Genomic DNA, 14,281 nt, shown 5'->3' with positions numbered 1-14,281 from the left:
CCAGCATTGGTGCTCGGCAAGACAATTGCTTTGTTAGTGCAACGTGGCCATGAAAACATACTGCTATACAGTCTGTTCGGGACATGGCTGCGTGTAAAAAAGTACTGCCCAATTCAGTGGACTTGAGGCTTGCAGCTGCAAACTAAATGGTGGCCTTCATCTGTGAAGCCTGGCTACCATACCCCGAAAGTTGGGACTTCGTCTGCTTCCATGTCGAACAATTTCCCCCGTCTTGAGTTGTACTCTCGTTGTGGTACTTGCCCTTTTGAAGATGCAACGGTAGCGGTCAACCATTTCAAGGTGCTGGTAGTTCTCATAGCCACCAGTGATGTGGTGAGCAGCCTCAACCCTTCATGATGCTGGATCCGCCGGCTCTAAGACGTGAATGTGAGCTCCTTTGTGCTTCTTGGCTGTCTCTGTCAAGCGTTTAGTTCTTTGGAGGGTGTTTTGATGGGCGGTCCCCCGTCAAAACGTATTGCAGTGTCCTTATCATGAGGTGCAATACATTTCAAGACCATCTGTGACCTTCTCAGTGTGCAAGCCAGGACAGAACTGATGAGCCGGTCTTCCGTGGCAGATGATTATCCGCGTAATGCCAGAACTGGGGCCATACGAATAGGTATTGAAATGGTACGAAGTGAGAGTTGGCTGAGGTTATGATAGCTTTAGGGAAAAGAGCTCGGAGCTATGACGACTATCAAAAAAAAGAGAGCACCAGAAAAGAAGCTCTACCTCAATCATTTGACAAGTGGGGCCATCGTGAAGGTATCTATCCACCTTATCTATGGCCATCTGGCAGCATCTGGGATATCTGTTCCTCGGCTGTCAGCGGCTGTCCACGGTATTCAACCCACCTGCCAATTTCCAGCGCATGAACCATCACGACGCGAACGCGCTGAACGAGCCAAGCCAAAGTCGCATCCCACCATCCAAATGTCGATCTGTTGACGGCGCACTCGCACATCGTCACCCAATCCCTGTCGACGCTACCGCAAGAAGGCTCGATATGACTCTACGCTCGTCGAGGCGCAAAATTCCTCCAGTCACGAGCTTGTCACGCACACAATTCTTTCGACCGTACCTGAACTGAAGCGCTTTACAACCTCTAAATCAATCATCTTCTAATACCAGTTTCCGCTGATATAACGGAGACGCCTTCGACAATGAACTCAATGGCCCTCCCCCGAGCTCTAGCGAGCACCACCTGGCGCGCAGTCGCCGCCAACCCCTCGGCCCCGGCCTCTCGCGCGGGGTTCTTTGCCCAGCGATGCTATGCCACCCGCGCCGCGAAGACGACGGCCGCCGCTGCGCCGGCTACCGCTACAAAGTCCACCACCACTGCCGCGAAGAAGACCACGACCACGACGAAGAAGAGCGTGAGCACCTCTGCTGCTAGCAAGAAGGCTGCTGCTGCTGCCACCACTTCCACCACAGCTGCTGCTGCGTCCAAGACCTCGTCGGCCTCGACCAAGGCTAGTTCTACCGCCACCAAGGCGGCTGCCGCTTCGAGTACGACCCCGAAAGCTACGAGGACTGTCAAGAAGGCCACTACGAGCACCACCAAGGCTGCCTCTGCTACATCTGCTGCTGCTACCAAAAAAGCGGCCACAGCAAAGGCCGCTCCTCCTCCCGCCCCTGCTGCTGCTGCTGCCGCTGCCCCGAAGACGCCCACCTCAGTCCCAAGTCCCGCGCCCACAACAAGCTCTCCCACGACAACTCCGACGACGTCCACCCCGAAACCGGCTCCCACTGTAGCGGCAGCGGCAGCGGTGACGCCAGCAGCAGCCCCCATCCGGCCCTACGCACCCACACCCCCTCCGCCCCGCGCCCCAGAGGCGGACGCCCGACCCAAGCTGAACCCGAACAGCAAGGAATACCGGAAAGCGTACGGCACGGCGGCGAGGAAGTGGACCGCGACCATGGTGGCCATGCCCATCCTCCTCGTCACCTCCTACTTTCTCTTTGACAGATGTGAGTTACTCCCCCGCGGTCCCTGCCCGTTAAGTAAGAGGACAATTCCACTGACATGTTTCACAGTGGCTCTGGGTCATGAAGCAAAAGTAATGCCGGATTTCGAAGGTGCTAAGAAGGCCGCAGAGGCACAGAAAGAGGTGGAGAAGTTTGTCGAAGAAGCACAGGCGCAAGCCAAGGCGGCATAGAGCCGTTAACTATAACTATATTGTAATGATCTTGATGAATACCCACTCCTATTCTTACTTGGCCGGCTTGTATTCCCCCTTAAAATGTTTCGACCCGGCGCCCTTGCTTCTCAACGATGATGAGCCTCAACAGCATAGACGGTTGGTTTCTTGCTAGCAAACGCATGTACTGACCGATCCGGGCTTCATATCTCGAGTAATCGACGAGCTGACTTGCAATCTTCCGTCAAGTAGAAAAAGACGATTCCTTCCAGCCTTCCACGCTGTTATATGCATCTTGAAGCCTTTTCACGTTGAGTCTTCGTTCTGGCATCAAGCTACCACATTCGATTGCGCGCTCAACCAACAGCTGCGGCAAGCAGTCCCACGACACAGACACCGCCGAGGACAATGCCTGCGATAGCGCCTACTCCGACCGATCCAGTGTCAGGTATGGGCTCGTCGGCCGCTGCGACGGCGAGCAGAACCCACGCAACGAGAACGTGGGAGACGCAGTAGGACCTCTGAGAGTTTTGAGGGACACAATAATTTGAAACCAGTTCTGAGGGTGTGCCTTTGGAGAAGGGAGGATAAAAGCTTATGTGGTCCTGATTGTGGTAGTTATCCTGACTACTCAGTCGCAGTCGCGAGCTGTCCTTTTGTGATTGTGAGGTGCTCGTGTTTGGAACTGCTGTAGATCAACGTTTCAAGACCACGCCATATACTGATTCATAGCTTCGGGCGTTGCTGAGATCCAGATGAGGTGGACGAATTAACAGTATCGTTCACGCGTAACGTGACTGATGCGCATGGCACACGAGTTGAGTGGTCCGGGTTAGGAAGTGAATGTCTATGGAATTCACCGGAACTGCCAGTCAGTATACACACAGCGAGATCAGGCCAGCAGACCTTATCAGAAGTCTAGTGCCTTCCCATCGTAACAACAAATATCGGGCCTGGTGACCGAGGGGTGGGAGCCGTGAAGTGCCGACTAGTGCGTGATGCTCCGTAGTCTTCAGGACTCCTGCGTTCGAACCTCGGTCCGGTGGGCTCCTGTTGTTTTTGGCTTTTTGACCATTTCCTTATTTCGTCTTGCCTGCTGTGTTTATGAATCACAGAGGGGCATCTCACGATTACTTCGTGACTCTACTGACTCACTAGATGTACCATGCTGAAGGTAATCAGGTAAGATATCCACAGAGATCGTGAGAAGTAGCTAATTAGCTTGCAAAACGTAACACTAGGTTCGCTCTTCATTACAGTCTATATGCTTCCTTCACCTCCTGATGCTGCTGCTCCTCCTCAGGATTCCCGCAGAACGTCACAGTCTTCCTCGGACCCATGATAGTACCACTCTTGGTAAGCAACTTCCTCTTTCCAGCCGTCGACAGGGGCGGATCATCATCCTCGTCCCGAATATAATATGCCCAGTCCGCCGTATCGTCCAGCTCCGTCTGCGAGTACCCGTTCCCCAACCACGCGAACCTGTTCCCGGCGTACTTGACCTCGAAGTCATCCCACCGCACCTCCTTGATGGCTTCAATGTAATGTAGCGTCGAGCCCGGCCACAGCGCCACAACAGGGCCGTCGTCACGAGGCTTATACCACGACCGACAAGAATCCGACCACACGGTCTGCGGCATAAAAGACTCCTTGTAATCCACAAAGTCGCGGACTGCCTCCTCTTTGGGCGTGAAATAGACGACATTGGTAGTCTGATAGCGATCAATGACCTTGAGCATCCAGTCCACCTGCGCCTCGATGGCAGGGAGGACGGGCCCGTTGCCGATGGGGCAGTTTGGACCCAATATGATGAAGTAGTTTGGGAACCCGGACGCCGCCATGCCCAAATACGACTCAGGATCCGAGGCCCATTTGTCCTGGAGATTCTCGCCCGAAGGACCGACGATGGGGAAGCGCGGCTTGAAGGATGTATCGAAGCCCGTGGCACAGATGAGTACGTCTACGGGGTACTCCCGCCCGTCATCGGCGACGCACCCCCGTTCCGTGATCTCCTTGATGCCGCCGTACACGACCTCCACGTTGGGCTTGGTGAGTGACTCGAGGTAGTTGACGCCCGGCGTCAAACGACGACATCCCACGCTCCACTCCGGAATGAGCTTCGACTCGAGCGCAGGGTCATTGAGCTTCTCCTTCATCTGCTGGATAAAGTACGCGTGCGTGTCCTCGTTGATCTTGTTATTCTTCAGAAAAATTCCAAACTGCCCGTTGAGACCAGACTCGTTATTCTTGCGATACTCGAGGAGGGCTCCCGGCTTCGTCGCAAATTCTGCCTTCTCCGCGGGGCTGAATAAGTGCTGTTCGAGACCCTGGGCGGGCGACACCCAGGTCGGTCTGCGGATGAAGGTCGTCACGCGTTTACACTGCTCGCGGATCGCGGGCAGGACTTGGATGCCCGAGCTGCCGTTACCGATCAGGCCGACGTGCTTGCCTTGCAGAGAGACGCTGTCGTCCCAGTTTGCGGTGTGAAGTAGCTTGCCGCGGTACTTCGAGAGGCCTGGGATCTCTGGCCATTTCCAGTTGTTGAGGACGCCGCCTGCGTTGATGAGGAAGTCGCAGTGATCGATGATCATTTCGCCTGTGGATGTGTCTTTGACATGGACGTTGTAGCCGCCGGCTTCCGAATCCCAATGGGCGCCGATGACCTGGTGTTGGAGCTTGATGTATTGGTATAGTGAATACTTTTTGGCAAAGTTTTCAAAGTATTCCAGGATCTCGGGGGCCGGAGGATAAACGGCGGACCAGTCCAGCTTTGGTTCAAAAGTCCAAGTGTAATTGTGCGACGGAAAGTCGCAGGCACACCTATGAAGATCAGGACTTGCAGGACTTGGTCTGGGGAAGTCTTTGTTGACTTTGACTGGAGGTGTACCTACCCGGGATATCTGTTCTCGAACCATGTTCCAGCTACCGAGGGGTTCTTCTCATAACACTGAAGCGAGTAGTTGGAGAAGTGTCGTTGGAGCTTGTAGGCTAGCAACAAGCCGGAAGCACCTGCGCCGACGCAAATGATCCTTACGTGTCTTTCACTATGAATCGGAGCTGACGGGCGTCTTGCTGCGTCTCTGTCTCCCGCACTTTTGGGTTCTGGTAGCAGGATATCCCCCATGGTCAAGTCGTATCAAATCAGGATTGTTTGGATGAAGTGGATTATAGAAATTCGAGGTTACACGAAGGTCAAGTCAAGCTCGAGAAGCCTGTTGGCGAGGGAAACCCAAGAGCCAGATATTTATGTTCATTTCAGTTAGCCGCAATAACGCAATATATATGGGGAAGGGGTACAAGTAAACTAGAAAGTTGATGGCCCCCGTAAATTAACGTCACGTATGTATCAAATCGTCATTACCGTTGACCGTAGACATACTTTTAGCGTTTCAAAAACAGACAGTTTCTACGCCAAAGGCAAGCCGCAACCTTGTACGCTTGTTATTGAGGCGAGGTTCGAGTCTCACGCTCACAGCCCTTCCTAGGCATGGCAGATACCAGACAACCTCGGCGGTGGCGTCCAAACTGTTCCGGATGACGGCCGCGTGCATTTCATACTGCAGGTGCGGGCAGCATCAACATCAGACGACTGCATGTACAATGCCATCGATGGTAAATCCAAGAGTCACTTCGAGTCAGACTCGTGAGCCGCACAGTGGCTTTACTGACTCAAAATTTCGTCCTGCCTAGAAGAAATGAGTGTCATCTCTAAGATATGGCAACCCCTCGGGCCCATCGGAGTATGGAGAGGTCAAAGATGAAGTGGGTGTTGATCGAGGCCAACATTGGCCGGACCTGATACGCCGTTCCTGTGGTCCACTGTGCTGAAGGGTAGGCGCGAGCGCAACTTGGCTGATGTCGTCCGTACATGAGCTCCGAGACAAATATGCGTGCTCAAGAGGGGTTGGCTGGATACTCTTCGGCAATTGGTCATGAAATAGAAGGGTATTGCCGCCCCGGGAAGGATCTAGTGTCCGCACTCCACGATGTTGCACTGTATAAGTGATATCCGGGATATCACATATGACCGCGGACTCCGGCGAAAGCCTGTCATAACAGGCTACGTGAGGGTAGCAGTGACGACCTTTGCCAGAGGGGCATATGCGGCCTTGCGGGGAAACAAACAGTAGGTGGAAACGACTGCGGGTAGGTCGGAAGACCTCAACCGGAAAACGGAGCGTGAACTGGGGTTACACAAACACGTACATGTCTTTTTGACGTTACTGTAGGTCAGATCGAGAATGGCCGGTGTCATCGAAAGGGACGCTGCTCAAGTTCGTATTAACGCGCGGAGGACTACACTTGTTTGAGCATGGAGTTCGTCAAGATCTTCATTACGGTTTTGTTCACAACAATATGTGCCTGCATGGGAGCTGTTCTTGATATGTTATTCGACAGTTGATGATGAGTTGCAGATGCTTCCTGCATGACCGGCCAATTAGATACAAGAGTTGCAATTCATAACCATCACCTCCTCTGGTGCCAAGTACCAAACCCGTTATTGTGTAACCCCATTATCAATTCACAACCTCGATCTCGGACTCTTCGCGGCCTTCTCCAGGGCCGCTGCATCCCTCTTAGACCACTCGCGCATCACCTTTCTTTGAATCTTCCCGCTCGCAAGCTTGGGAACCTCATTGACAAACACTACACCACCGACAAGCGCCTTGTGCTTGGCGACCCTCGGTTTGATCCATTCTTGGATATTTTCTGGCTTAACCTTCCCTAATGAGACGTCCTGGAGAGCCACGTAAGCTCTAGGCCACTCGTTGCCCTCACTACGTTGTGATGTCAGTGTCTTGAGAGCTGCAGTCGTTTCAACATTATGTATATTGCTTACATCGTGATTCCCACAACGGCAGCGTCTGCAACGTGCTCATTCTCGAGCAAGACGGCTTCCAATTCTGCGGGCGCAACTTGAAGGGCGTTGACCTTAATAAGCTCCTGCAACTTTTGTTAGAAAGTTGTCCGACTTCGAGGACGCGAAGACAAGACCCTTACCTTCTTGCGGTCCACGATCCAGAAGTAGCCATCTTCATTGCAGACGGCGATATCACCCGTCTTGAGCCATCCATCCACCAACGCCTCCTTGGTGGCAACCTCGTTGCGCCAGTACCCGAGGCAAATGTTGGGACCCCTCATACACAACTCTCCCGGCTCACCAAAGCCGACCTCCTTGCCCTCCTCATCCACCAGCTTACACTCACAGTTTGGCACCAGCTTTCCCACACTGCCAGTGTCGTCTTTGATGCCTCCAGGTACCATGATGCCCCCGCAAGTCACCTCCGTCATGCCCCACCCTTGGTTGATTTGCACCGAGAACCTCCTCTGGCACTCATTCTGCAGCTCCCGCGACAAGGGCGCCGCTCCGCAGAGCATGTCCTTGACGCTCGACAAGTCGTAGCGGGCTGTCTCTGGCCGCTTCGACAGCATGACGAGGATAGGGGGCGCGACTTGCAGGTTGGTGATCTTGTACTTGCCAATGGCGAAGAGGAAGTCCTCGTACCGGAACTCTTTCATAATGTAGATCGGGACATCCAGTTTCATCGCCATGAGGACGGCATAGAGCTGGCCGTAGGCGTGGTAGAGGGGTAAGAAGCCGATCCATCTCTCCCGGGGCCGGTTCTCAAAGGAGTATGGCTTTTCCGCGTATCTCATGTAGATCGTCTGCTCGACGTTGGCAATGAGATTGTGGTGTGATACGCAGACGCCTTTTGGCAGGCCAGTGGTGCCCGATGAGTAGTTGATGGTTGCAACGGTGCTGGTTGACTCTTCCGCGCTCAGCTCTGGCCATTGATATGAGTTTGCCTGGGCTGGTGTGCCAATCATCTGCCTCCAGTCCGGCACACCGTGCTTGACCGGGTTCTCAACCTCGGAGAACTGAAAGACCCGAGAACGAGGTATTCTGGACTTGTCTGCGGCTTTCAAGACCTGATCTAGATGATTTGGGTGGACGAGTACAACCTTGGCCGCAGTGTTGGTCATTTGATGCACAAGCTCTGCACAGGTTTAGTCAAACATTGGTTGCAATTCAGTCGAGAAAACGTACCAGGAACTGTGTAAGCTGGGTTGGCGCCGCTGAAGACGCAGCCTACGGACACGATACCAAGGTATGCTACCGGCACAAAGATCTGGTTGGGTGTGCAAATCATGACCACATCTCCGCGTTTGAGACCGAGGTTTTGGAGGCCGAATCCCAGTTTCTTCACCCATTGCAGCATCTGCTTTGGTGAGAGGTTGATTTTGTCATCTTTACAGTCGATCCATATGGGTTCATCAGATGGCGTTGACCCTTTGGGGAATAGGTATGAGAGGAGGTTCGTCTTTGGAATATCCAGGGGCGGATAAGGTGAGTTGAAGACCATTTTGTTATTGTTGGTCAGCTCTGGTGCGCTCGGAAGATGGGAATAAAGTGAGGTTGAACATAGAAGACCCAAGGGTTGAAGGAGAAATTCAGAACTTGAATGTGATATTGGATAGCGCCGGATCGAACTTCACGAAGCTTGAAGGTACACCTCAACCTAATGAGTCTAGAGAGTCAGGCATTATCATGAAATCTGACTACGAACCCCGACAAGGGTCCGCGTGTGTTGTACCGTCGTCATCCTGTCCAGGTCCTAGCACTCTGGGATGGGGCTACTAACGGCCGTGTCTTCCCTCGGGATCGCCTCGGTAGGGGGGTTTATGCGGGGTAACGTTGGGGAAACCTGGGGTCGAGCCGGCGCCATGTTGCTACCCCGACTTGCCCGAGTTCCCTGGGAGGAGACTAAACCGAAGCGACCGGCAATAGCCCCGGGAAGCTCTTTGCTTTCCGTTTGGTCACTGACTATCTGGATCTGATACTTTTTGTTGCTTGTGGGCCACATCGTCGACTAAGTCATCCCCTACCATGTCGGAACTCAAAGACTTCGGCTCTACTTTTTCCCTCAAGGGGAAGACTGCCCTCGTCACTGGGGGATCTCGTGGGTTAGGTCTGCACATGGCCACGGCGTTCCTCCTCTCAGGTTGCTCTCACGTCATCATCACCGCCAGAAAATTGGAGGGCGAGCAAGGCATCAGCCAAGCCATTGACAAGCTTAACCGTCTCCCCAATACTCGAGGTAAGGCAATCGGAATCGCCGCAAACGTCGCCGACTCGAAAGATATCGTCCGTCTCGTCGGAGAAGTCAAGAACATCGTGGGCGAGAAGGGGCTGAACATCTTGGTCTGTAATGCTGGAGCAGCCTGGGGTTCCAAGTTTGAGGATGCCCCGCCCAGCAGCTCAGTCAAGATTTTGGATCTCAACGTGAGAGGCGTGTTTGAGTTGGTTCAAAAGTGAGCGCGTTGCCATCAGCAAATATGATTTAGTGGCAACGATGTATTGACGCCACTCGAGGTTCCTACCTCTACTCGAGAAAGCAGCGTCAGAACACGATCCAGCCCGGGTGCTCACAGTGAGCTCGACAGCGGGTGGCAATGTACCGCACGTTGGTGAACACGGTACTATTATGTACGCGGCATCAAAAGCAGCTGCCAATGTGAGTTCTTACCTCTCAATGAAATGTCCGTAAGTTGCGGTGTCACTGATATCATTCTCAGCATCTGGGACGTAATTTCGCGGTCGAACTAGGCCCGAAGAACGTCACGTCCAACATCATTGCCCCTGGCTTTTTCCCGTCGAAGCTGGCACAAGGTTTAATCAATAACCTTGGTGGAATCGAAGAGCTGAGCAGAGGCAATCCCCTTGGCCGGCTTGGTGAGCCAGACGACATCGCTGGTGTCGCCGTGTTCCTGTGTTCTCGAGCAGCGAAATACGTGTAAGTACGGTTCCGACTGGTTCAAGATCTTCCTACTAATATCCCCGGAAAGAAACGGCGTGGTCATTGAGATCGATGGAGGGGCGCGGTTAGTTGCTGGAAGACAATCCAAGCTGTAAGACGATGGGTCGCTCGTAAATGGCTAGATTACAGGATATTAAATCCCGGTATACATGTGTAAACACACGCGACCTGATGAGACATGAAGATGGGGTTGGCACGGTGTGGCTACGATCACATGGTAGTAGTAATGGCATGACCTATCAACTCCCTATTCGGGATATACTGTTATGTACGACTATGGGTCCCTCAGTACGTCAAGTTCACCATGACAGTCTTAGGCTCCGTGAAGGTTCTTAGCGCATTGATCGCGCCCTCCCGACCCAGTCCACTCTCCTTGGTACCACCAAACGGCGCCGTCAGGAACATCAGGCTGATACAGTTGATCCCCACCATACCGCTGTCAATCTCTGAAGCAACTCTCAGACAACGATTGATATCTTGACTGAAGATGCCGGCCATGAGCCCAAAGTTGGTATCATTTGCCTTCTCAATGATCTCCTCCTCGGTTTCGAACTTGTTGATGATGGACACTGGCCCAAAGATTTCCTGTCGAGCAATCTCGGCGTCTTGCGCCACGCCTTCGAACACCGTGGGCTCGACATAGTAGCCCTAGGCTAGAGATTAACAAAAGTTTCTCATCTGGACAGCGATCCTGGACAGAAGTCCTTACCTTTTCGCCAACTCGGCCTCCGCCAACCAAGAGCGTCCCCTGCCCTCGCTGACCACGCTCAATGAAGCCCTGAACCCTCTCAAACTGAGCTTTGTCGACCAATGGGCCGATGGTAGTCCCCTCAGCGTCCGGGTCACCAACACCCTTGAGCTTCTCCTCCATGGCCTTCTTATACCCGGCGACAAACTCATCGTAGATGGGCGCCTCGACATACACCCTGCTAGCAGCGACGCACACCTGCCCCGTATTCGCCGTAATGGCGTTCGCACACCAGGTGATTGCGTTCTCGAGGTTACAGTCCTTGAACACGACGGCGGGCGACTTTCCCCCGAGCTCGAGCGTCACCCGCTTCATGTTGCTCTTGGCCGCCATCTCCTGGATCTTGCGGCCCGTGTTCGTCGAGCCTGTGAAGCTGACCTTGCGCACCTTCATGTGGCTAGCCAACAGCGCACCCGTGCTTCCGTCGCCAGAGACGATCTGGAATACGCCTGGCGGGAACCCGGCCTGTTCGATGAGAGTGCCGAAGGCCAGCGCTGCTAGCGGCGTCTTCTCTGATGGCTTAAGGATGAAGCAGTTGCCCATTGCAAGCGCGGGACCAGCCTATACGAGTTTTTAGAAGCATGAAAAAAATAAGAGGAAGTCGTTCCGTGTGACTTTATACCTTCATGCCAATACTCCCAACAGGACCGTTCCAGGGAATGATTCCACAGCAAACGCCAAGTGGTTCATTCCGAACAATCTTTAAGAAGCCTACATCCACGTTAGTCAAAATTCGACATCAAAGACACGCGCTATCTCACCATCTTCCTGGGGATACGTCTCGCCGGGAAATTTATCCGTCCAGCCCGCAAAGTACCTCAGACTCTCACTGGCCATCTTCATCTCCAAGCTTCCAAAGGTTGCCCAAGGCGCTCCCAGAGTGAGGCGGTTGAGGTCCGCCAGGACCTGACCGTGCTGCTCGACCAGATCGGCGAGCTTGTTCAGCATGTCTCGCCTCACGGTCGGGAGCGTCTTTTTCCACTTGGGAAAGGCGGCTTCTGCTGCTGCGACGGCGGCGTCGACGTCCTCTTGGCCGCCGAGAGGGACGTCATCGGCTACTGGAGATTCGTCATTGGGGTTGAAGAGCTCTAGCTTCTTGCTGTTTTTGGAGTCGACATACTAACGTTCTGTCAGCGACGTCAAGTTTTCTTAGAGAATAAACTCCTGCTCACTTGGTTGTTTATGTACAGCTGCTTGGGGAGGTTGGTCTTGCTCCAAGGGAACTCCGACTTGCTGCCGCTCACAGCTTCCTTCAACGACGACCCGAATGTATCCATGATGAGCAGATGCTTTAAGAAAGGGCACTGTATGAGATAAGACGACGGATCTCGGGTGGAACTTCAGTTAATAACACAGAGCAGAACGGGCTTAAATGAGCAGTTAAATCTTGATGATCTTCTTAGCATCTACAACTCCAGCCATGACCCATTACACGAAGGCTATCGAAGGACCACGGAGATAAGTTCGGCGTCCTCCTTCATTCCGGCATCGCATAATCACAGCGCATGAATGCACCCTCAATGAGGGGATCGTTGTTCTCGCCTGCCTGGAGACGCATGCACGTCCAACTTGGCGCGGCTTACGCAGCCTTCTGTGCCAACGAAAAGCTCTTGGGTTCCACGACACCACACGAGAAACGCCACCAAACTGCGGGGATCTTTTGTTGGACAGAAGGACCAAAGCTGACGATAATACTGGGTCTTTTGTGCAAATTGAATGCTGAGTAAGTTGTGACATCCGTAGTCGAGTTGGTTGTCTAAATTAAGCATAACTGATTCGGGAGAACGGCTGACTTTCCGCTGGATCAACGTTCTCCCCACTTTGTTCTTGTGGTTGGGTCGCAACCGTTAATGGCTGTTGAGGCGCAGGATTTCTGAGCGGTACGATAATTGACATGGCTACTGTGTAGGAAGTTTTGATGAAGAAGATATGGACGTCGACCAAAGGAAAGCTCATCCAGCTGGCGATGGCTCTCGAAACCCATGATGAGATTGTGAGCATTGACTACACTCGCTTACTACTACGATTACTTGATTGTAGTAAAAGACTCAAAGCTCTAGCATTCTCGTTATCTAAGGTACAGAGCTCACCTAGATTTTACTGTGGCTAATCCCTAGTCGAATGATATGTACCGCTCCCCGTACTGTTCCGCAAACTTCTTACAGCGCTCCTGATACACCTCGTGCTTCTTGATAACCTCATCCGCCGTCTTCATCTCCTCTCTCCCAACCTGATGCCGATGCGCCGCATCAGGCCCGTCCGCAATCCTCACAAAGCGCGCATACGTCCACATTTCAGGGAGCGGCGTATGCTGCGTCAGTCCCTGGCCTCCATACATCTGCATGCACTCGTCGATAATCTTCGTAGCCATCATCGGCACCAAGATCTTGCTCTGCGCAATCGCTCTCTTGCCAGCCTTGTTCCCCAGGAGGTCCATCGTATCGGCGGCGTTCAGGACGACGAGGCGGGCGGCATCCAGCTCGAGACGCATCTGGGCAACGCGCTCAATGTTGGAATCGAACTCGCCGATGAGTTTTCCGCGTGGCTTCTTGCGCGCGTCGTTGCAGCGGATCAGAGCTAGCTCGTAGGCTCTCTCGCATTGCCCGATTAGGCGCATGCAGTGGTGGATCCGGCCGGGACCCAGACGGCCTTGGGCGATCTCGAAGGCGCGTCCTTCTCCAAGGATGATGTTTTCTACTGGGACGTGGACGTTCTCGTAGAGATATTCTCCGTGGCCCTCTGGCGCGTGGTCATAGCCCATGATTGTCAGGTTGCGAACTTGGCTGATTCCTGGCGTGTCGCAGGGGACGATGATCATGGAGTGACGGGACCATTTTGGGTTGTCTGGGTTGGTGCAGCCCATGAGGATGTAGAACGACAAGTCCTTGTTCCAGAGGCAGTTTCCGTAGAGCTTCCTTCCGTTGATTACGTAGAAGTCGCCTTCGCGCTTGATGCTGATTCCGATCTGTGTTGCGTCTGAACTCGCTACGTCCGGCTCGGTCATGGAATAGGCAGAGGATGCAGTGCCGTCGAGAAGCGGCTGGAGCCATTTCTTCTTCTGTGCTTCGTTGCAGTACTTGGCCAGAAGCTCGATATTGCCTGTCTCTGGAGCGTGGCAGTTCATCGTCTAAAGCAAGTTAGCACATCAGTCTTTCCATCAGCCATAATACAAAGACATGTTTCGTACCTGGGCTGCCCAGTAGCAACGGCCCATTATCTCAGCGCAGCATGAATACTCCAAATTTGTAAGACCCGGACTTTCCTTGAAGTGATTGGGTAGGAAGAGATTGAAAAGACCGCGTTCTTTGGCCTTTTTGCGTAGTTCGTGTATTAATGGCGGTGTTGTCCAGCGTCGAGCCTCGAGTTGGGCTTTGAAGACCTGCTCTCTCGGGATACACTCGTTTTCTACCCATTCGTACACAGCATTGATCTTCTCAATGGCCAAAGGTGAGAGCTTAGCTTTCACCCATGGTGGCAGGTGAGCAAAAGCGGGACTCTCCATAACTTGTTGACTTGATTATCCGTGGGCTTTGTGGTCGGCAATTCTGCCTGAACTTTTGAATTGTATCCTC

At 53.2% G+C, this 14,281-nt stretch overlaps 6 protein-coding genes across 6 annotated transcripts; 2 read left to right on the top strand and 4 right to left on the bottom strand.

The window, feature by feature from the left end:
• Positions 1–1,163: 1,163 nt before the first annotated feature.
• On the top strand, positions 1,164–2,159 carry CCOS01_14580 (uncharacterized protein; the record flags this gene model as incomplete). Its single annotated transcript, XM_060462723.1, has 2 exons — positions 1,164–1,971; positions 2,038–2,159. The coding sequence occupies 2 exons, from the start codon at positions 1,164–1,166 to the stop codon at positions 2,157–2,159; spliced, it is 930 nt and encodes a 309-aa protein (XP_060306554.1).
• A 1,235-nt stretch (positions 2,160–3,394) lies between these two features.
• Positions 3,395–5,265, bottom strand: CCOS01_14579 (monooxygenase; the record flags this gene model as incomplete). Its single annotated transcript, XM_060462722.1, has 2 exons — positions 3,395–4,961; positions 5,033–5,265. 2 exons carry the CDS (start codon positions 5,263–5,265, stop codon positions 3,395–3,397), a joined length of 1,800 nt encoding a protein of 599 aa, XP_060306553.1.
• A 1,398-nt stretch (positions 5,266–6,663) lies between these two features.
• CCOS01_14578 (4-coumarate-CoA ligase 2) lies at positions 6,664–8,506 on the bottom strand (the record flags this gene model as incomplete). The annotated part of the gene is made up of 4 exons (XM_060462721.1): positions 6,664–6,919; positions 6,982–7,085; positions 7,143–8,140; positions 8,191–8,506. 4 exons carry the CDS (start codon positions 8,504–8,506, stop codon positions 6,664–6,666), a joined length of 1,674 nt encoding a protein of 557 aa, XP_060306552.1.
• A 524-nt stretch (positions 8,507–9,030) lies between these two features.
• On the top strand, positions 9,031–10,056 carry CCOS01_14577 (rhamnolipids biosynthesis 3-oxoacyl-(acyl-carrier-protein) reductase; the record flags this gene model as incomplete). The annotated part of the gene is made up of 4 exons (XM_060462720.1): positions 9,031–9,455; positions 9,517–9,658; positions 9,720–9,937; positions 9,990–10,056. The coding sequence occupies 4 exons, from the start codon at positions 9,031–9,033 to the stop codon at positions 10,054–10,056; spliced, it is 852 nt and encodes a 283-aa protein (XP_060306551.1).
• Positions 10,057–10,246: 190 nt separating this feature from the next.
• Positions 10,247–11,986, bottom strand: CCOS01_14576 (aldehyde dehydrogenase; the record flags this gene model as incomplete). Its single annotated transcript, XM_060462719.1, has 5 exons — positions 10,247–10,609; positions 10,671–11,270; positions 11,332–11,420; positions 11,471–11,828; positions 11,882–11,986. The coding sequence occupies 5 exons, from the start codon at positions 11,984–11,986 to the stop codon at positions 10,247–10,249; spliced, it is 1,515 nt and encodes a 504-aa protein (XP_060306550.1).
• An 836-nt stretch (positions 11,987–12,822) lies between these two features.
• Positions 12,823–14,211, bottom strand: CCOS01_14575 (acyl-CoA dehydrogenase family member 10; the record flags this gene model as incomplete). Its single annotated transcript, XM_060462718.1, has 2 exons — positions 12,823–13,836; positions 13,897–14,211. 2 exons carry the CDS (start codon positions 14,209–14,211, stop codon positions 12,823–12,825), a joined length of 1,329 nt encoding a protein of 442 aa, XP_060306549.1.
• Between the last annotated feature and the right edge of the window lie 70 nt (positions 14,212–14,281).

Source organism: Colletotrichum costaricense (assembly GCF_030867565.1).
Source record: "Colletotrichum costaricense strain IMI 309622 chromosome Unknown Scaffold_21.1, whole genome shotgun sequence".
Lineage (NCBI taxonomy): Eukaryota > Fungi > Ascomycota > Sordariomycetes > Glomerellales > Glomerellaceae > Colletotrichum > Colletotrichum costaricense.
The sequence above is the reverse complement of the archived record's forward strand: the minus strand, read 5'-3'. Positions and strand labels throughout refer to the sequence as shown.